Source organism: Herpailurus yagouaroundi, unplaced genomic scaffold (genome assembly GCF_014898765.1).
Source record: "Herpailurus yagouaroundi ecotype Mexico unplaced genomic scaffold, PumYag 186, whole genome shotgun sequence".
Taxonomy (NCBI): domain Eukaryota; kingdom Metazoa; phylum Chordata; class Mammalia; order Carnivora; family Felidae; genus Herpailurus; species Herpailurus yagouaroundi.
In genome coordinates, this window is record NW_024412417.1 from 45,831,652 (window position 1) to 45,853,845 (window position 22,194).

At 41.0% G+C, this 22,194-nt stretch overlaps 1 protein-coding gene across 6 annotated transcripts in view; it reads right to left on the minus strand.

Annotated features, from left to right (window-relative positions):
* The window catches only part of TRAPPC9 (trafficking protein particle complex subunit 9), a 578,288-nt gene that overhangs the window by 514,215 nt on the left and 41,879 nt on the right, over positions 1-22,194 (minus strand). For all 6 annotated transcript variants that reach the window (XM_040494495.1, XM_040494496.1, XM_040494498.1 and 3 more), the window contains one exon: positions 4,122-4,243. In XM_040494495.1, coding sequence (XP_040350429.1) covers positions 4,122-4,243 — 122 coding nt within the window. The remainder of the gene's footprint in view (positions 1-4,121; positions 4,244-22,194) is intronic.

A 22,194-nucleotide genomic window follows, 5' to 3' on the forward strand; every position in this document is an offset into this window, starting at 1 on the left:
CATCAGATATGGCTGGGGAAGAGCCATCCACCTGCCATGCCCGCAGGGCTCTGCCACGAAGGCAGGAGAGCCTGGTTCCTGTGCACGTTCAGAGCCTTCCCTGGTCTAACCCTGGCTCCTTCTGCTTCTCTAGTCCAAAGGCAGTCACCAAACTGCTAGGATTAGTTACAGGAGCCACGTGACTTCTCTCCATCTGTCTGCCCACCTACAGAACTTAGCTATGATCATTTTGATAATCTTGGAAACAAAGTTTAAAAGACAGAAAAGAAAGGAGTTTGAAAAAAGTACTTAATATTTAAGATTTTTCAACAGCCAGTTACAAAATGAATATTAAAACCTCAATGTGCCTTTCTACATTTCAGCTACAAGCAGTTCAAAAATATAATAGCAAAAAATCTCATCCACCAAATTAACAAAAACACATGCAATAACTAGAAATAAACTTAAAAACAATGCTCACGTTCTCTACGAAGAAACCTGCAACTCTGTATTGCGGGACTTAAAATAAGATGTGTGAGTGCAGAGACATTAACATATTCGACAGAGACAGTAATTTTGCAAAGATAGGAGTTCTCCTAAAAATAATTCAAAACTTACTTTAAGCCCCATGAAAATTCCAAACTGTTTCGTGTGTGTGTGTGTGTGTGTGTGTGTGTGTGTGTGAGATGAACGAAATATTTCAGGATTCTTGAGGAATTATTATTCATAATACTAGCCAAGAAAATCTAGGATGGGAGGAAGGGATTTTAAAGAAAAGAAGACACACTAGTATATATTAAAGAAACCACAGGAGATAAAATATCATGATGCTGGAGTAAGAAAAGAAATTCGTAGAAAGGAATAAAAAGCTCAGAATTAGACTCCAATATATGTATGTATTCAGTGTAAGTGGGATTTCAAATCAGAGACAAAAAGTATGAATTCCATAAATTGTGGTGGAATGAGTAGATAGTAACCTGGAAAAAATAAATGCTATTTCTGTGTCATAATGTACACAAAATAAATTACAGGTAAGGAGATAAATATTTTAAAATGCTAACCTCATCAAATACAATACTTTCCATATACTTAACTCTGCTTATCCTCACCACAACACTTTCAGATAGGTACTATCATCATCCCCATTTTAAAGATTAAAAAAAAAAAAAATGAGGATGTGGCTCCTGGGTGGCTCAATCAGTTAAGCATCAGACTCTTGATTTCGACTCAGGCCATGATCTCATGGTTCATGAGCTCAAGTCCCACATCAGGCTCTGCACTGACAGTGGGGGCCTGCGTGGGATTCTCTCTCTCCGTCCCTCTGTCACTCGTACGTACTCTCTTTCTCAAATAAATAAACTTTATTATTAAAAAAAAAAACTGAAGAAAAGAGTTCCATGTTATTGTTAAGGTATTTCTAAGCATAATACCAAAGGTAAAAACCCAAAAGGAAAAAATTTACTATATTAGAAACATGTTTTGACCACAAAAAGAAAAAGAAAAGAAAAGCTCCTGAACAAAATCAAAGGCAAGCAACCTTAGGAAACAGATTAGTAATACGCGTCAATGAAAGAAAAGAAGCTGGTATTCACCATATATAAAGAGCTATAACAGAGCAACAAGAAAAACACCCTAACTTAAATGTGTACAAAGGACACAAATGGGTAATTCATATAAGAAACATAAATGCTATGAGGCAAAAACTGTCCAATATCTCACTGGTAATCAAATCCAAACTAAAACAATGGGAAGTTACTTTCACCCATCACGGTGACAAATACTCTGAAAGGATACAATAGCTGGTGTTTGTGACAGAGCAGACTGTTACCCTTTTGGCACGACACTACGGCAATGTGTAAGTAAACTCTAAAAACACCATGTATGCTCTTTGACTCAAGTCCACTTCTAGGTACTATCTCCTTAAAAAAAAAAATAAAAAAATCAATCAATCCAAAAAGATTTCTCTACCAGGGCGTTTATCACAGCACTGTTTACAATTGTGGCAAGAAAAACTGAAATGAAATAATATTCGTAGAAGAGAATCAGTTAAATAAATCTATACCTTTTCATTCCCTATTGGAGAAGGAATTTGGGGAGTAACTTGAAAGTAACTTATCACAAGTGTAAATGTCATATCCAGTGATTAAATTCCCAGAAATCTTTTTTTCTTAATTTTCAATATTTAATTTTTGTATTTTTGAGAGAGTGTGAGTGGGGGACGGTCAGAGAGAGAGGGAGACACAGAATCCAAAGCAGGCTCCACACTATCAGTGCAAAGTCAGGCACGGGGCTCGAACCCACGAACCCTGAGATCATGACCTGGGCCGAACTCGAACGCTCAACCAACTGAGCCACACAGGAGCCCCAAATTTCCAGAAATCATAACGAAAGGGATAATCACACAAGAATATATGTACAAGAATGTTCACTGATGCATTTTTTCCTAACAGGGGAAAGTGAGAAAACCTAAGCATCCATCAAAAGGTAAGAATTTAGGAAATCAGAGCAAGCAGTGAGCTCTGTGGGAGCAGGCATTTCGCTTTGCTCTAGGTGCTGTCTACTCCCCGTGTTGGGTTCCTGATGGCCTCTTACAAAAGTGTTGACAAACGATTACATCCACACTTTAGAAGACTTTCCACCCGAGGGGCGCCTGGGTGGCTCAGTCAGCGAAGCGTCCAACCTCAGCTCAGGTCATGATCTCACGGTTTGTGAGTTTGAGCCTCACATCAGGCTCTGTGCTGACAGCTCAGAGCCTGGAGCCTGCTTAGGATTCTGTGTCTCCCTCTCTCTCGGCCCCTCCCATCCTCATACTCTGTCTCTCTCTGTCTCAAAAAATAAACAAACATTTAAAAAAAATTTTAAAAATTGGAGTGCCTGGGTGGCTCAGTCGGTTGAGCGTCCGACTTCGGCTCAGGTCATGATCTCGCAGTCGGTGAGTTCGAGCCCCGCATTGGGCTCTGTGCTGACAGCTCAGAGCCTGGAGCCTGTTTCAGATTCTGTGTCTCCCTCTCTCTCTGCCCCTCCCCCTCTCACACGCGCGCGCGCGCGCTCTCTCTCTCTCTCTCTCTCTCTCTCTCTCTCTGTCAAAAATAAATAAACATAAAAAAAAAACATAGAAGACTTTCCACCCTATCTGAAAGAATCAAGCAGGTTTGCAGTGGGAGGACATCTGGGATGAATCTGTGAGTGAATAAAGCAAGTTGCAGAATAACACATGCGGCATAATCTCATCTTCCTAAATAAGAGATATACATACACACATATATGCATTTCACAGGCATAAAGGTCACAAGAGAGATGTACCAAATTGTTAACGGCTGTTACTCTAAGAAACAAGGGTAGGAGAGGTGGGCGGGTTTCATCTTCTGCTTTTGCTACCGCTCTTCTACACAGCTTGACTTCTTGTTTTCAGTATTTCAGAAAGTAGATATGAAATTTAAATTTTTTTTTTTTTTTTTTTAAATCCAAGGGTCACCTAGGTGGCTCAGTCGCTTAAGCATCTGCCTTCAGCTCAGGTCACAGTCTCCCGGTTCGTGGGGTCGAGCCCCGCGTCGGGCTCTATGCTGACAGCCTAGCCTGGGGCCTGCTTCGGATTCTGTGTCTCCCTCTCTCCCCGCCCCTCCCCCGCTGATGCTATGTCTCTCTGTCTCTCAAAAATAGATAATAACATTTAAGTAAATAAATAAATAAACCTAGAGTGTTAAGAAGGGTGCATCCAAAAGATGGAATGCCGCCCACATCACTAAGAATCAGGCCGTGGAAGGTTTAACTACAGAGACACACCACATGGAAAATGCAGGTCTCCACACAGTAAGTACAGGGTGCTCACCGTTTTTTATAATATAGGCAATATATGTTGACAGAAAGACCAGAAAATAGATATTAAAATGTTAAAATGGTTATCTCCGAGTAGTGGGGCTATGATCGTCCTTTTTCCCCTTTTTCCAAATATTAAATTCACACTATTATGAATCAGAAATAAAGAAGTGTTTTAGTATATAGTATCATGCATTAGAGAATGATACATGAATACTTACAGACCCAAAGAGTTGGGATGTACTGCAGTATTTCACAGTGTACACCAGGAACCCCGGATTAAAACAACACAATTATGTAAGGGATTTATGAAGCAGTAAAATCACCTTGCTGTAATAGGAAATGGCCTCCTTATATTTGTCAATTATGTCCTCGGGACTCAGACAGTTCTTAGCACGTCCAATTTCAGCACTGGTGTCGGGATTTATGCCATTGGTTGTGAGGGCACCTGCAAACCAAAAGAAAGAAAAGAAATAATCTTTTGCTTTTTCTGTCTTGCGTCTTTGTTTGAAAGAGGGGCACAAACCAGATAAAACTTAAATATTCCCTACTGCAATTCAAATAATGATGCTGTTTTTTAAACCTTCCTAACTCATATGCCCCCTTCCTGGCTCATATACCTCCTTCCTGACTCATATATCCCCTTCCCAGCTCATATACCCCCTTCCTGGCTCATATACCCCTTCCCGGCCCACATACCCCCTTCCTGGTCACATACCCCCTTCCTGGCCCACATTACCCCTTTCCTGGCCCATATACCCCCTTCCTGGCTCATATATTCCCTTCCTAGCGTATATATCCCTTTCCTAGCTCATATACCCCCTTCCTAGCTTATGTATCCCCTTCCTAGCCTGTATATCCCCTAGAATTCTTACCATCGAAGCACCATATGAAATGTAAAGTGACTCAAAGTAAGTTTTCCTCCTTGTTGAAATTTTCTGTTAAAGAACATGGAGTGCATTATAGAAAAGTACCGTGTTCACAATAACCAGCTTAGGCATCTGGAGGACCACGCCAGTGGCGAGCACTATCTCACAGCTCTACACTCTGAGTGCCAGCAGGAGGCCACACTGTCTCCTCAAATGACCACCAACTACATGAAAGCATTTTCTGAACCGTCCAGCCCTGAAGAAACAGAACTCATAAATGCTAGGATCCTTTCTGGGGTCGTCATTGTCTATTTCTGGCTGCCTATCAATTAGCAGAACCACCTAATTCCCCGGCCATCAGACCAATGTGGGGGAGAGTTCTGGAGAAATCTCCATTTACAGAACATAACCAACTACACATGGAACTCGGACAGGGAAAAAAAAAAAAAAAAAAGGATGAAGCAGTTTTCGATTTCACAGAACACAAAAGCGACTCTCCCAAGCCTCGGTAACAGGAACAGCTGGGCTCCTGCTAAGCCGCTAGTTTACCACCGGGACAAACTCTTCAGGCCTTCACGCCTGCTGGGGTCTCAGGCACAGGCTGCTGCCCATCCCGACAATCCATAGGACACAGGCGTGCCTCTCAATGCCTGCCCCACTCGTGCCAGCTTGTCTCCTACCCTTGCTTCTGACCTTGGCCCCATCTTCTCACCTGCTTGTTTGACATTCTGTTCTTCTCTAAGCTGTCTCAAATGCTTTGGGGAACAAGACAGAAGAGTAAGTGGATAGAAAGACAGATGGACAGGTGACAAACGGACAGAAAGACTCCAAGAAAAGGGAAACAAAGAAAATTTCCTACACAAAACCCTCCTCTCGTTGGGGAAGAAAGAACCACCACAGGGGACCAGGAAGAGGCAGGTGGCTTAGGATCTTGTTTCCTCTGGATTTTGTGAAAATCACAGCAAGGGATGAGAGGGTAGAACTATAAATAATAAAAGAAAAGGGCATGCTCGAAAAAACCTAAAATATACATTTTTTAAAGAACAGATTCCAATCACTGAGGCCCAATGACACAATTCTTGAGTGCTACAGAACTGAGAATTCCACCTCCGAGCCACAAGACACCCCTCTGGAGCAATGAGCACTTACACAGAGTGGTTGTACCATCATCACAGCCAGAGATACGTTCTTTTGCGCTGAGAAGGACTCAGAACCTGTGCTAACAAGGACTTTGCAGGTCCTCACTCACAACCCCCAGCCACTCTAGGAAGAAGGCACTCCCAGTGTATCTCATTTCCGCGGGTGATGAAACAAGTCCTGGAGAGGCCGAGTATCCTTACTAGTGTGCAAAATTACAGAGCCAGTGACTCCAGGGTAGGATCCGAACTTGGGCCTACATTTTCCACCACTGTACGATTGTGCTTTGCATGTTTTCCTATATATAATACACTTATTTCTGGCTAAAATATTTAATCAGTAATAGGCAGTCTTGATTTATTTAATAGGCTCTAACAATTTATCTTTACGTCCTTAAATTCTACTCTTCTCCCTTGAAGAAAGGGAGGGAAAGATAAGAGGGGCCAGAATGAAGCGGGTCCTTTGCTCTTCATATGGTACCTCCTCTCTTCCGAACAGTACATGATCAAGACGTCTCCAACCAGGAAGAAGGAGGAAATGCCCCTCCATCTTTTACAGAAATGGCACCACTGAAAATGAGGGTTCGTTCAATGATGACCTTCAACGCCAATACGGGGCGGGGGGGGGGGGGGGGTACACGCCCACACCACAGCCCAGAACAGCACAATATGTCAGAAACTAACAAGGGCAGAGCTCACAAGACAGCTTAGTGGGTCACAGCGAGTTAATTTTGTTCAATAAAAGAATAAGAAGCTCTAAAAATACTAGTATGCGATAGATGCAATCTTTCTTGACATCTACAAAGTGTCAACAGCCCGCACATAACGTTAACGTGGACCAGTGGAACCAGGAGTCATCAAGGCTATAGAGTCTACAAACGGGAAAAATCAATGAAACAGCCAGGCTGACAGCCAGGCTGGAGGGGAGGAAAAGAGAGAACAGTTAGGAAAAGTGGGCAGAGAAGTTGGGAAAACAACATAATCACACGGGTTCTCAGGTGTCCATCCAACCATCATCCATTCATCCAAGAGACAGGGAGAGAGTTACGGAGTCCGCTTGCGTGCAAGACTGCGTACAAGGCACAAAGCCGGAAAGGCTACAGACACAAAGGAAAGCAAAGCAGAAATAAGAGGGCATAAAGCAGAGACAAAGGAGGCAGGGGACAGAAAGACAAAACCGTGAGAGAGAAGAGAAACACCGGTGTTCAGAAAAGGCAGGGGCCAACTGGCGCGGTGGAGATGCCGGCAGCGGTGCTGGGTCACACCTACAGCCGCTGTCCTGCTGTAAAGGAAAGCCCCGCAACGTGGATACTCCGCCCCGTCGGCGGAGGGACAGCAAGGAAGACGGTGCCGCCAGTAGGTCTGGATGTTACGCTGGGCGAGCGCATAGTGAGCTCCCCCAGCACGTCAAAGACCGGGGCAGACACGGACCCTCTTCATCAGTAGTACTGGGACGGACCCCTGGATGGCCATTTGGAAAAAGATGAAAACAGACCTCACACCACACACAAGAGTAAATGCCAAATGATCTGGGATCCAGATATAAAACAGAAAACCATAAAAGAAGTTCAACAACATAGGTGAATTCCTCTAAAACCTGGACAGAGGGAAAGCTCTCTAAATATGATGCAAATCCAAGCGCAGTTTTAAAACACTGACAAATTCGGTTATGAGGCAATGCAGCAAAAATACCACAAATGAAGCCAAAACATAAATGACGGTCTGAGAGAAAATAGCTGCAATATATATCACAAAGGGCTAAGAGCGCTAATATATAAAGAGGTCATAAAATTGAGAGACAAAAAGCTAAAAGCCCAAAAGAAAAAAATGAGCCAAAGATACGAGCAGACGATTCATAAAAGAAAAACACAAAGACGGCCCTCACCATTTAAAAAGATGCTGGATATCACCTGTGGTAAGAGGCATCGCTTCTCACTCTTAGCGAGCTGGCAAAGCGTAAAAGTCAACAAGGAGCTCGGCTGACAAACTCGTGGAGAAAAGGCACCCTCCTGCACGGCTCCTGTGAGTGCAAAGTGGTGCGACCCAGTGGAGAGAAATTTGGTAAAATCTACTAAGTGTGTCTATATTTTTTAACCTTTTGACCCAGGAACTCCATTTCTAGGAATTTATGATGAAGACACAAGCCCAGTAACACAGCAGTACATATGGATGAGGCTACTCACTGCAGCAGCACCGGTAATTACAAAATGGTGGAAACCAAATGTCCATGCAGAGGAGACGTGAACAGAATATGGCACAGGTGTGTGCACGCGCACGCACGCGCGCGCACACACACACACACACACACACACAGTGTGTCACAGCTGCGGAAATGGATGAGGAAGATCTCCACAGCCTGATAGGAATCGATTTCCAAGATATGTTGATAAACACAACAAAAAAAGCCAAATATAAAAGAATGTATGTCATATGCACAAGAAATAGAAATAAGAACATCTATCTGGGTTGTTTTTTTTTTAACAACAACAACACACACACACAAAACACAAATAACCCCTACAAGAATGAAAAACTAGGAACAGATGAGATTAGTTACCTATGGGGTAGATGGGAATCAGGTGGGAGGGATAAGAAAGGCAGTGGCCCTTCTCTGGATATAACTTTTTGTAAGGTTTTGACTTTTAGAACCATGTTCATGTTTTATACAGTAGTAAAAAAAAAAAAAACAAAAACAAAAAATCAATCAGTAAAGATAGGGAAACCCTATATGGCATACAAGCAGAAACAAATGAGCCCAACAGTATTTCAAAGTAATAACACAATTACATTGACAGGGAGATTAAAGAACAAACCCAATCAGCTTCTGATCACAGTACCTTGCACATTTATCCTCAGTATGAAGACAGAGCACAAACACTTCTCAGATTTTACTTAAAGGTTTGTTTTTGTAGTGATACTGGTTAGTAATTCTGACGTTCTATATACTGTAGGACTGAGAAAATGAGTGCACACTGAAAATAGTGGGAGCCAGATTTCCCACTGTTGGAGAAGGAAGATATGAATATAAACAGGGAAAAACTAGAAAGATTCCTTGGGGTTTGTTTGGGTGGGAATTAGAGATCACCGAGTATGAACTCTAGATGACACTATGAACTTCTCAAAGGGTGTAGAAGCAATAAGCCTATTTAGTGCCCAGGTTTTGGTTTCTAAATACCATTCACCAACAAAAGGAACTAGAACACTGGAGAGGAGTGTCTGATTTCAAAGCTGGGTCAGGGAAAGTATAAAATGTACATAAATATCTCCATCCAGAAAGTAAAGAAGTGCTCAAAAAATGATGGGGAACTTATAAAGGATACCAAGGCCAGCTTGAAGAGCTTCCATTGATCAAATCTAGCCAATGGACCATATAATAAAGAATGAAAGCAATGGATTAGAACTCACTGAATAAAATAAAGATCCACAAGTCCACAGTAATGACAGATGGACAGATGGATGGAAAGATGGGAGGGAGGGGTGGTGGGAGGGGTGGATGAATCGACAAATGGGAGGAAGGAAGGAAGGAAGGAAGGAAGGAAGGAAGGAAGGAAGAGAGAGAAGGACAGAGGAGCTCTTACTTGCATTAGAATGCTAATAAGTGGATAAGTAATGATGAAGTTAGACCATCAACGCTTGGCAACCATCAACAACTCAGGTAAAAATCTTTAGTAAATGCTAGGCGCTATATAGAACTTTGATGAGAAATAGGGTATTTACATAGTCTCAAAGTGTTTTTCCACAAATCACTCATCAATCACAAAAAGGAAAATAGGTAACTTTACCCTGGAGAAACCTAGCCAACTCCACAAAGTTATCGCCAATAATGGGACAAACCCACCTCACGGGTTCCCTGATACAATGCAATGAAGACAAAACACCCCTTATTCTGCATCCTTCACCCTAGCAAAATGCATAACATCATAATTATGAGGCAACTTCAGGAACCCAAACTAAGGAACATTCTATAAAATAAATGGTCTATGCTCTTCAGAATATCACTGTCACAAAGGACACAGAAAAGCTGAGAAACTGTACCAGGTTAAATGATACTAAATGACGGGAAAACAAAATGCAATGTGTGAGCCTGAGCTGGATCCTGACTCGAGAGACAGAACTGCTGAACTGCACCAGTTAGTACAACAGGTTAGTACAGAAAACTGAGTACAGTATTCTCTCAGTTTTCAATTTTCCGATTTTAATCACCACACTATGTTTTTGTATGTAAATGATCTTGTCGTTAGGCAACGCACTACCTTACTCAGGGTAGGGGCAACAGGTCTGCAACTTACTCTTGAATGGCCCTAAAAGCTGTATATAGGCACGCAGAGTTCAAATAATAAAACAAGTGGTAACAATGGTAAATCTGGATGAAGACAGTGTCAGATTTCTTCGCACTGTTCTTGAAACTTGAAATTTTTGGAAGTTTTAAGTTATTTCAAAATCAGAAGTTAAAATAATTATAATTCTGGTAAATTCAATCACAAAACAAATCTATTAAAAACAGGATGTGGGGGGGGGGGCGCCTGGGTGGCTCAGTTGGATGAGCGTCCAACTTCAGCTCAGGTGACAATCTCACGGTTTGTGAGTTCGAGCCCCGCGTCAGGCTCTGGGCTGATGGCTCAGAGCCTGGAGCCTGCTTCCGATTCTGTGTCTCCCTCTCTCTCTGCCCCTCCCCCATTCATGCTCTGTCTCTCTCTGTCACAAAAATAAATAAACATTAAAAAAATTTTTTAAAAATTAAAAAAATTTTAAAAATTTTAAAAATTTAAAAAAATAGGATGTGGGGGGTACCTGGTTGGCTCAGTCAGTAGAGCAGGGAGGGGACTCTTGCTCTCAGGGTCATGAGTTCAAGCCCCATGCTGGGCATAGAGGTCTGGCCACCCAGGCACCCCAAGATTACTTTCAAACAAATAAATACATACATACGGGGGCACCTGGGTGGCTCAGTTAAGTATCCGACTTTGGCTCAGGTCATGATCTCAGGGCTCGTGGGCTCAAGCCCCGCATTGGGCTCTGTGCTGATGCCGGGAGCCTGGAGCCTGCTTCAGAATCTGTGTCTCCCTCTCTTTTCCCCTCCCCCACTCGCGCTCTGTCTCACTCTCTCTCTCTCTCAAAAATAAATAATAAACATTAAAAAGAAATTTTAGGGGTGCCTGGGTCGCTCAGTCGGTTGAGTGTCCGACTTCGGCTCAGGTCATGATCTCGCAGTCTGTGAGTTCGAGCCCCGCACTGGGCTCTGTGCTGACAGCTCAGAGCCTGAAGCCTGCTTCGGATTCTGTGTCTCCCTCTCTCTCTCTGTCCCTCCCCTGCTCATGCTCTCTCTCTCTCTGTCAAAAATAAATGAACATTTAAAAAAAAATTTTTTTTTTAGGGGCGCCTGGGTGGCTCAGTCGGTTAAGCATCCGACTTCAGCTCAGGTCACGATCTCGCGGTCTGTGAGTTTGAGCCCCGCGTCAGGCTCTGTGCCGACAGCTCAGAGCCTGGAGCCTGCTTCCGAATCTGTGTCTCCCTCTCTCTCTGCCCCTCCCCCGTTCATGCTCTGTCTCTCTCTGTCTCAAAAATAAATTAAAAAAATTTTTTTTTTAATTTTAAATAAATACATACCCACACACACATACATACGTGCACACACACATATACGTAGCTACGTAAATAAAACCTAAAAACATCTTAATTTAAAATACAAAAAAACAGGATGTGTTTTTGTAAACACAAGAGCACTACAACATACACACTTAGGAATATAAATGAAGTTGGAGAAGACACATCACAGACCAAGATCATAGGCCACAAGCAGAACAGTGATTCTTCCACTCATAACATCCACCACGTTCCTCCAACAAGCCAGCCACCTGGCTGGCGCTGGGAAGGGATGCACTGCAATGAAAACATCACCGCAGGGGCCCCATGATAAAAGTGACACTGTGACGACTGCCAGACCCTTCATAATGAACCAAGTCTAGCATGAGGATCTAATTTCTTTTCCCTGAAAAAGTAGAAATCCCAGAATAAGAACAGTGATATATCAAGAGAGTTAGAAACTGACTCAGGAAGAAATACTGAAGGAGTTGTGATTCTTAAGCAAGCGGAAGGAAGTTGGAGGAAGCATGGTAAAAATCCCAGAGCAGAGATAAGATAAGACCGGAAAAAGTCACTAGCAAGTAGAACCAGCAGACCTATGGAGCGCCCCACCCGACGGGAGCACGGGAGGGGAATACACATTCTCCTCAAGCGTACACAGAACATTCTCCAGGAGAGGCAACGTGCTAGACCATAAAACATATCTCAACAAGTTGAAATGAACTGAAATCACACAAAGTATGATCTCTGACTACAACAGACTTATATCAGAGATCAAAAATGGAAGGAAATTTAGGGAATTCACAAACATTTGCAAATTAAATGGCACACACCTAAATAGCCAATGTGTCAAAGAAGAAATCACAAGAGAGATTAGAAAATACTTTGAACTGAATGAAAATCTTCATATATATACCATATATATACCATACAATATACCAAAAGCGGGATGCAGCAAAAACAGTGCTTAGAGGGAAATTTATAGCTATAAATACCTACTCAAAAAAAAAAAAAATGAAATAAAGAAAGAAGACCTCAAGTCAACAACCTAAGAAACTAGAATAACAACAAACTAAAATCAAGGCAAAAGAAGAAAATAATAAAGATTTTTGTCTTTATAAAATAGAAGTAATTGAAATAGATCATTTTAAAAATAGAGAAAAATCTACAAAACTAAAAGTTGGTTCCTTAAAAAAGATCAATAAAATTGACAAAATGCCCCCCAAAAAAGGACAGAAGAGTCAAATTACTAAAATCAGGGATGAAAGGGGATGTCTGGCTGGCACAGTCAGAAGAGCATGGGATTCTTTATCTCAGGGTTGTGAGTTCAAGCCCCACGTTGGATGTAACGATTACTTACATAAAGTAGGTAAACAAATAAATAAATAACAAAATTTTAAAAAATTACAAATTAAAATAAAATCAGGGCTAAAAGAATGGACAGTACTACCAACATTAAAAAATAAAAAGGAAGGGCGCCTGGGTGGCTCAGTCGGTTGAGCACCAACCTCAGCTCAGGTCATGATCTCACAGTTTGTGAGTTTGAGTCCTGTGTCGGGCTCTGTGCTGAAGGCTCAGAGCCTGGAGCCTGCTTCGCATTCTGTCTCTCTCTCTCTGCCCCTCCCCCGCTCATGCTCTGTCTCTCTCTCCCTCCCTTCCTCCCTCTCTCTCTCTGAGAAATAAACATTAAAAAATAAATTAAAAAAGAAAAATAAAAGAAAGTTTAAAAATTAATTAAATATTATTTAATTAATTAAAATCAATTAATTTTAAAAAAGGATTATTATGGGGCACCTGGGTGGCTCAGTCAGTTAAGCATCAGACTCTTGGTTTCAGTTCAGGTCATAATCTCATGGTTCAAGAGTTCGAATCCCATATCAGGCTTCATGCTAATGGTGTAGAGTCTGCTTAAGATTTTCTCTCTCTCTCTCTCTCTCTCTCTCTCTCTGTCTGCCCCCTCCTGTTCACTCTCTCTCTCTCTCTCTCTCTCTCAAAATAGATAAACCTAAAATTTTTTAAATAAATAAAAAATAAAAAGGATTATAAGGGGATATTATGAATCACTGCATGCCAATAAATTATATACCCTAGATGAAATGAGAAAACTCCTAGAAAGGTACAAGATACCAAAACAAACTGAAGAACAAACAGAAAAACTAAATAGACCCATAACAAATAAAGAGATTAAACCAGCAAAGTTTCTCAAAGAAAAAAAAAAAAAAAAAGCCCAGACACCAATGGCTTCACTAGTGAATTCCACCAAATGTTTAAAGAACTAAGACTAATTCTTCACAAAAAATATAACAGGAAAGAATATGAGCCATTCTATGGGCCTGACACCAAAATCAGAAAGACGTCAAAGCTACAGGCCAATATCTCATGAATACAGATGCAAAACTCATCAAGAAAATAATAGCAAACTGAATCCAGCAACATTTAAGATGATTCTACAATAAGACCATGTGGTATTTATCTCAAGACTTGTTTAACACACAAAAATCAATTAATATAATACACGCTATCAGCAGAATGAAGGACAAAACCATGATCAACTCAAAAGATGCAGAAAAAGCATTTGACAAAATTCAACATTCTTTCGTGATAAAAACACTCAACAAACTGGGAATAGAAGGGAATAAATAAAGAACATCTGTGAAAAATCTATAGCTAATATTATACTTAATGTACAAAACTAAATGCTTCCACTCTAAGATCAGGAATAAGCTAAGGATGTCCTCTCTCACCACTTTTACTCAACAAGGTACTAGAAGTTACAGCCATGACAATTAGACTAGAAAATTAAATAAAAGGCATCCAAATTGAAAAGGAAAAAATCCTATTTTCAGGTGACATGATCTTGCATATAGAACATCCTTAAAAATCCACTAAAAAAAACTATTACATCTAATAAATGAGTTCAGCAAGGCTGCAGAATTTAAGAGCAATACATAAAAGTTAATTGTTATTTCCACACATTCTACACACTTGCAATAAACAATCTGAAAATGCAATTTAGAAAACCTTTCCACTCACAATCATTTCAAAAAGAATAAAATATTTAGGAATAAATTTAACCCCCAAAGAAGCATAAAATGATACTCTGGAAACTCAAAATACTGTTGACAAGAATTAAAGAAGACCTAAATAAATGGAAAGACAACCCTTGTTCACGGATCACAAGACAATATTCTTTCTCTTAACTATGTTTTTATTGTTTATTTATTTTTGAGAGAGAGAGCATGCCTGGGCGAGGGGCAGAGAGAAAGCGGGACAGGGGATCTAAAGCAAGCCCCATACAGGGCTCAAACTCACAAACCGTAAGATCATGACCTGAGCCAAAGTCAGACACTCAACAAACTGAGCCACCCAGGCACCCCAAGACTTAATATTCTTAAGACGGCAATACTCCCCAAATTGATCCAGAAATTCAATGTAATTTCTACCAATATGCCAGCTGGATTCTTTGCAGAAATTAACTATCTGAATCCTAAAATTCATAGGGAAATTCAAGAGACCCATAACAGCCAAGACAAATTTGGAAAATACAAGGGGCGCTTGGCGTGGCTTAGCTGGTTGAGCATCCAACTGTTGATTTCGGCTCAGGTCATGATCCCAGGGTCATGGGATCAAGCCCCATGTCAGGCTCTGCACTGAATGTGGAGCCTGCTTGGGGTTGTCTCTCTCCCTCTGCTCCTTCCCTGCATTATCTCTCCCTCTTTCTAAAATAAAAATTAAAAAAAAATTTTTTTTTAAATCCCAGCTGGATTCTTTGTAGAAATTGACTAGCTGAATCCTAAAATTCATGGGGAAATTCAAGGGACCCATAACAGCCAAGACAAATTTGAAAAATATGAACACAGTTGGAGGACTTACATTCCCCAGTTTCAAAACCAATTACAACTTATCCCTAGGAGGGAAAGTTACCACTAATTTTTAAATTTATTTTGTTTACCTTTATTTTCTAAATTCTGTACAATGAACATGACTTTTACAACAAGGAAATATAAGGTACTTTTAAAAGCATGCACACCTAAAATTGCATTAATTATTATAAAGCAGTAGGGGCACCTGAGTGGTTAAGGATCCCACTTCCTCTCAGGCCATGATCTCGTGGTTCATGAGTTCAAGTCAGGCATCAGGCTTTCTGCTGTCAGCACAGAGCCCACTTTGGATCCTCTGTCACCCTCTCTCTCTGCCCCTCTACCACGCAGGTATGCGTGTGCGTGCTCTCTCTCTCTCTCTCTCTCTCTCTCTCTCTCTCTCTCTCTCTCTCAAAATAAACTTGAAAAAAATTATAAAGAAGTAAACAAATAGCTAGTGAAAAAACAAGAAATGAGTACATTTGTTTATAAATGGAAAATTTAAAAGCGCAAACACATGCAGTTTCTACGGAAATCTATAAAATATTGAAATACCCATTTTCAAAAATTATAATTGAATAATAAAAATTCAAGAAATGAAGGAAAATCATATTTGACACACCAACTTCAGGTACATGGAGAGGAAAGGCCTAGAAATCACAATTCCTGTAACTCTGACACTAACTCAGTATAATGAGAGGAAAATCTTTATCCAGGAGAGGGTAGAATTCTGAGCATAAGACAGGTTAAACCCAGTACAAACTGCACTAGACAAAGTGATGATTTTTTAAAATAGAATTCTAAAGTTAGAACATTGTTGAAAAGCTACAAAAATGCTCTGAAAAGCAGATTGAAATAGAGGGGAAGTCTATCCTCACACCACATACAAATGCAAGCTTATATTTGTTTACTCACGGCACTAATTAGTTTAACCAAGGCAGAATATTTTAATTAAAACAAATAATCAGGGGCGCCTGGGTGGCGCAGTCGGTTAAGCGTCCGACTTCAGCCAGGTCACGATCTCGCAGTCCCTGAGTTCGAGCCCCGCGTCAGGCTCTGGGCTGATGGCTCAGAGCCTGGAGCCTGTTTCCGATTCTGTGTCTCCCTCTCTCTCTGCCCCTCCCCCGTTCATGCTCTGTCTCTCTCTGTCCCAAAAATAAATAAACGTTGAAAAAAATAAATAAAATAAAAATAAAACAAATAATCAATATTACACTTCCCTTGTCAAGTCTAGTTCATGAAATTTACTCTGCTATGTAACCATAAAATGTCTTAGATAGATCTAAAATTAGTGAAAACAGCTTTGTATGGCTCGTGGAATTCTTCTCAAAGTTCCAGGCTTTTCAAATAGATCTGAGAAGTATTTGTACGTTATCTTTTCCCTTGTGAAACAAACAACAGATACTGTTGTCAAAATTCTGGTACTACGGGGGTGCCTGGGTGGCTCAGTCGGTTGAGCGTCCAGCTTCGGCTCAGGTCATGATCTCGCGGTTTGTGGGTTCGAGCCCCGCGTCAGGCTCTGTGCTGACAGCTGGGAGCCTAGAGCCTGCTTCACATTCTGTGTCTCCCCCTCTCTCGGCCCCTCCCAGGCTCATGCTCTGCCTCTCTCTGTCTCTCAATAATAAATAAACGTTAAAAAAAAAATTTTTTTTTTAATTCTGTTACTATGGACAGTGATCATGGTCACAGTGTTCTAACTAATCTGCTGGACAAAAGGCACTGTCTAAACACTATAAGCAAACAAAATGAATATAAGGAAGAGAGTGACCCTATTCTGGGAGACTTATAATCTATTTCAACACCGGGGGTTTGTTTCATTGGTTAGCAAAATGAAATCAACCCAATGTTTTCTCTGAATGCTCTGTAGTCATGACTCTCCTTTTAGTGTCATGACTAGAAAAGCCTGAAGCACAACTTTCTTAGGTCAATTAGCAACAATCATCACTGGAAGCTGAGTAATGCAGAAATTCATTCATAGCAATGCTTCCACCTGCATTAAACCTAAATAAACCTACACTAAACTCTGCAAGGTGAATGAAGAGATGAGGTCCCAATGAGAAAAAAAAAAAAAAAAAAGTAAGAAATCAAATAGGCAAAGAGTTTTTAATAAATGATTTAATAAATGAAAGGAACAGAGTATGGTGGTTAAGAGGCCAGATACTAGAGACAAACTCATGGGTTTGAACTGCCACATCACCACTTACTAGCTGTGACCTTGAGCAGGTCAATGCACTTTTCTGCATCTCGATTTCCTCATCTATAAGCGAGGCATCACAACAGTAACTATCTCCTAAAATCTTTGTAAGGATTAGGTTGCTTTATATGTAAAGTTTATATACGGCACCTTATATCTTAGATATGACCGAAAAGCACAAGCAACAGAGAAAACACAGACACACTGGACTTCATCAAAATTTATAATGTCTCTGCTTCAAAGGGCACCATCAAGAAAGTGAAAACAACAACACACAGAAGAGGAGAAAAAATTTTTAAATCATGTATCTGATAAGGAAGCTGTATTCAGAATATAAAAAGATCTGTTACAACTCAATAAGAGAAAGACAAGTAACTCAAGTAAAAAATGTTTGATAAAGGATCTGGACAGATATTTTTCCAAAGAAAATATACAAATGGCCAAGAAGCACAATGAAAAGATGCTGAGCATAGTTAGCTATACGGGAAATGCAAATCTCCAGGACAATGAGATACCACTTCTTGCTCACTGCAATGACAATAATCAGGATAGTAACAAGCACTGGTGAGGACGTAGTGAAATCGGAACTCTCCTATGCTGCCGATGAGAATACAAAATGGTACAACCACTTTGGAAAACGATCTCGCAGTTCTTCAAAAAGTTAAATACTGAGTCACCACATGATCCAGCAATTCCATTTCCTAGGCTTACAGATAAGAGAACTGAAAACATTCACCCACAAAACTTGTACGTGAACGTCCACAGCACCATTACTGACAACAGGCAAAAAGGAGAAACAACCCAAATGTCCATCAACTGATGAATGGGTCAACAAACAGTGGTCTATTCACACAGAATAATATTATTAGCAATGAAAAAAGTACTGATTCATGCTACAACATGGATGAACCTTGAAGACATTACGTTAAGTGAAAGCAGTCAGTCACGAGAGACCACATGTTGTCTGATTCCATTTTCCTAAAATGTCCAGAAGAGACAAATACATAGAGGCAGGTGAGTGAGCGTCCGGGATTGGGGGTGTGGAGGACGAGGCAGTGAAGAGTGACTTCTAAGGAGCACAGGACTTCTAGCTAGGGCAGTAAAATGTCCTAAGATTGATGTGGTGATGTGTGCACAGCTCTGGGAATACAGTAAAAACCACGGAATTGTATATTTTAAAAGGGTAAATTGTATTAAAGCTGTTTAAGAAAAAAAAACAGCACCTTAGAACGGTGCCTTCACTGTAAGCACAAATTTCTTATTTATTTTTAAGTTTATTTTGAGAGAGAGAGACAGAGACAGTGCCAGTGGGGAAGGGGCAGAGAAAGGGGAGAGGGAGAGAGGGAGGGAGGGGGAGAGAGGGGGGGGGAGAGAGAGAGAATCCCAAGCAGGCTCCAACCTGTCAGCGCAGAGCCCAGCGTGGGGCTCGAACTCACGAGCCATGAGATTATGACCAACTGAGCCACTCGGGTGCCTCTTGCTTATTTTTATTATAGGCAGGAGAAAATCCCTTCAATGTGAAAACAGGAAAGCAAATTTGAATTAGCTGAAATTGGCCAACAGTTGAAACAGTTGCTGAATGGACATGACATGTTCAGAAGTGACAAAAAAAAAAAAAAAAAAAAACCAGTTTGACACCAGGAAGCATTCTGTTTCAAATGCAGATCAAGGGCTCAAAAGCCTAGCTGCTAGAAATGACTAAAGGAGAAACTTGGTTCTTTTTCTTTTTTTTTTAATTTTTTTTTAGTCCAAGTTAGTTAACATACAGTGTAATAATGATTTCAAGAACAGAATTTAGTGATTCATCACTTACATTTGACGCCCAGTGCTCATCCCAACAAGTGCCCTCCTTAATGCCCATCATGCACTCAGCCTATCTCCACACCTCCCCTCCAGCAAGCCTCAGTTTGTTCCCTGCATTTAAAAGTCTCTTATAGTTTGTCCCCCTCTCTGTTATCTTATTTTTGCTTCCCTCCCCCATGTTGATGTTTTGTTTCATAAATTCCACATTTCAGTGAAATCATATGATATTTGTCTTTCTCTGACTCATTTTGCTTAGCATAATACACTCTAGTTCCATCCACACTGTTGCAAATGGCAAGATTTCATTCTTTTTGATGGCCGAGCAGTACTCTGTGGTATATATACCACATCTGCTTCATCCAGTCGTCAGTCGATGGACATTTGGGCTCTTTCCATACTTTGGCTATTGTCGATAGTGCTGCTATAAACACTGGGGTGCATATGCCCCTTCGAATCAGCATTTTTGTATCCTGTGGATAAATACCTAGTAGTGCAATTGCTGGGTCATAGGGTAGTTCTATTCTTAGTTTTTCGAGGAACCTCCAGACTGTTTTCCAGAGTGGCTGCACCAGCTTGCATTCCCACCAATAATGCAAAAGAGATCCCCTTTCTCCGCATCCTCGCCACCATCTGTTGTTGCCTGAGTTGTTAATGTTAGCCATTCTGACAGGCGGAAGGTGATATCTCATTGTGGTTTTGATTTGTACTTCCCTGATGATGAGTGATGTTAAGCATTTTTTCATGTGTCAGCTGGCCATCTGGATGTCTTCTTTGGAGAAGTGTCTATTCATGTCTTTTGCCCATTTCTTCACTGGATTATTTGTTTTTTGGGTGTTGAGTTTGATAAGTTCTTTATAGATTTTGGATACTAACGCTTTATCTGATATGTCATTTGCAAATATCTTCTCCCATTCTGTTGGTTGCCTTTTAGTTTTGCTGATTGTTTCCTTTGCTGTGCAGAAGCTTTTTATTTTGGTGAGGTCCCAATAGTTCATTTTTGCTTTTGTTTCCCTTGACTCTGGAGACGTGTTGACTAAGAAGTTGCTGCGGCTAAGGTCAAAGAGGTTGCTGCCTGTTTTCTCTTCTAGAATTTTGATGGCTTCCTGTCTCACATTTAGGTCTTTCATCCATTTTGAGTTTATTTTTGTGTCTTGTGTAAGAAAGTGGTCCAGGTTCATTCTTCTGCATGTCACTGTCCAGTTCTCCCAGCGCCACTTGAGGAGAAGCTTGGTTCTTAAAACAAATACCAGACCAAGCACCCAAACGCTGTCAAACTCTTCCTTCTGGCCCTCAAGATAGTTGTAGGAAAAGCAGGTATAAAAAAAAAAAAAAAATCTGAAAGTTTGCTTTGAATGGTATATCCAATTCAATTTCAAAAATAAAATGGAAGTGATCCAATTTTGTCATGACTTCATGTGGAAGGCTTTTCTGGGGAGCTGAACAATTCTGTGACCCCAGAGAGAACATCCGCTGTTCAGATTTAGAGACAAAGAAGAATCATACTACATTGCTCCAAGGAGTGATGAAGTGATTCCCTACCAACACATTTGCCAGGGTTTAAGTAGCAGGAAAGAAATTGTTGCAGAGGAAAAATTTTCCTCTACCCTTCAAAGGTTCCTCTGGATGGTCTAAGAATTAAATTGACACGAGACAAAAATTGTTTAAAGGTTTATTTATTTTTGAGCGAGAGAGCATGAGCAAGGGAGGGACAGAGAGAGGGCGGGGGGACAGAGAATCCAAAGCAGGCTCCATACTGACAGCAGCAAGCCTGATGTGGGGCTCGAATTCACAAACCATGAGATTATGACCCGAGCTGAAGTTGGACACTCAACTGACTGAGCCACCCAGATTCCCCTGATATGACACAAATTAACAGAAAACGAAATTTAGTTTCGTGCATTCAGGAACCCCATGTTCATGAGCTACAGAGACAGAAAGGTAAAATGATGAACCTACGCCATCCTGAGCTAAGGAATGGGAAAGGCCTGGGCTTTAAAGGGAAACAGCACAATTCACAGGGCAATAAGAAGAAAAGCACATGTTTGGTAATTGGATATATGCCCTGCCATACAGATGGGTTATTTTTCTTTCCTTTTTTTTTTCTAATTTAATTTTTAGTTAGTTAACATACAGTGCAATATTGGCCTCTGGAGTAGAATTCAGTGATTCATCACTTACATGCAATACCCAGTGCCCATCACCACAAGGACCCTCCTTGATCCCCATCACCCATCTAGCCCATCGCCCACCCTCCTGCCTCCATCAACCTTCGGTTTGTTCTCTATCATTGAGAGTCTCTTGTGGTTTGTTTCCCTCTCTTCTCCTCTCCCCGTTTCCCATATGTTCATCTGTTTTGTTTCTTCAGTTCCACATATGGTGGATCTTGAGGAACTTAACAGAAGACCATAAGGGAGGGGAAGGGGGAAAAAAAGAAAGTTACAGAGAGGGAGGGAGGCAAACCATAAGAGACTCTTAAGGTGAGAACAAACTGAGGGTTGATGGGGGGGGGGGGCCCGGCGGAGAGAGGAAAGTGGGTGATGGGCATGGAGGAGGGCATTTGTTGGGATGAGCACTGGGTGTTGTGTGGAAACCAATTTGACAATAAATTATATTTTTAAAAAAATAAAAAATAAAAAAATCAATTCCACATACGACTGAAATAATATGGTGTTTGTCTTTCTCTGATGGACTTATTTTGCCTAGCGTAATACACTCTAGCTCCATCCATGTCATTGCAAATGGCAAGATTTCATACGTTTTGATGGCTGAGTAATATTCCACTGTAAACATACATCTCTTCTTTACCCATTCATCAGTCAATGGACATTTGGGCTCTCTCTATAGTCTGGCTATGGTTGATAGTGCTGCTACAAACACTGGGGTGCAGGTACCCCTTCGAATCTGTATTTTTGTATCCTTTGGGTAAATACCTAATAGTGCAAGTGCTGGGCCATAGG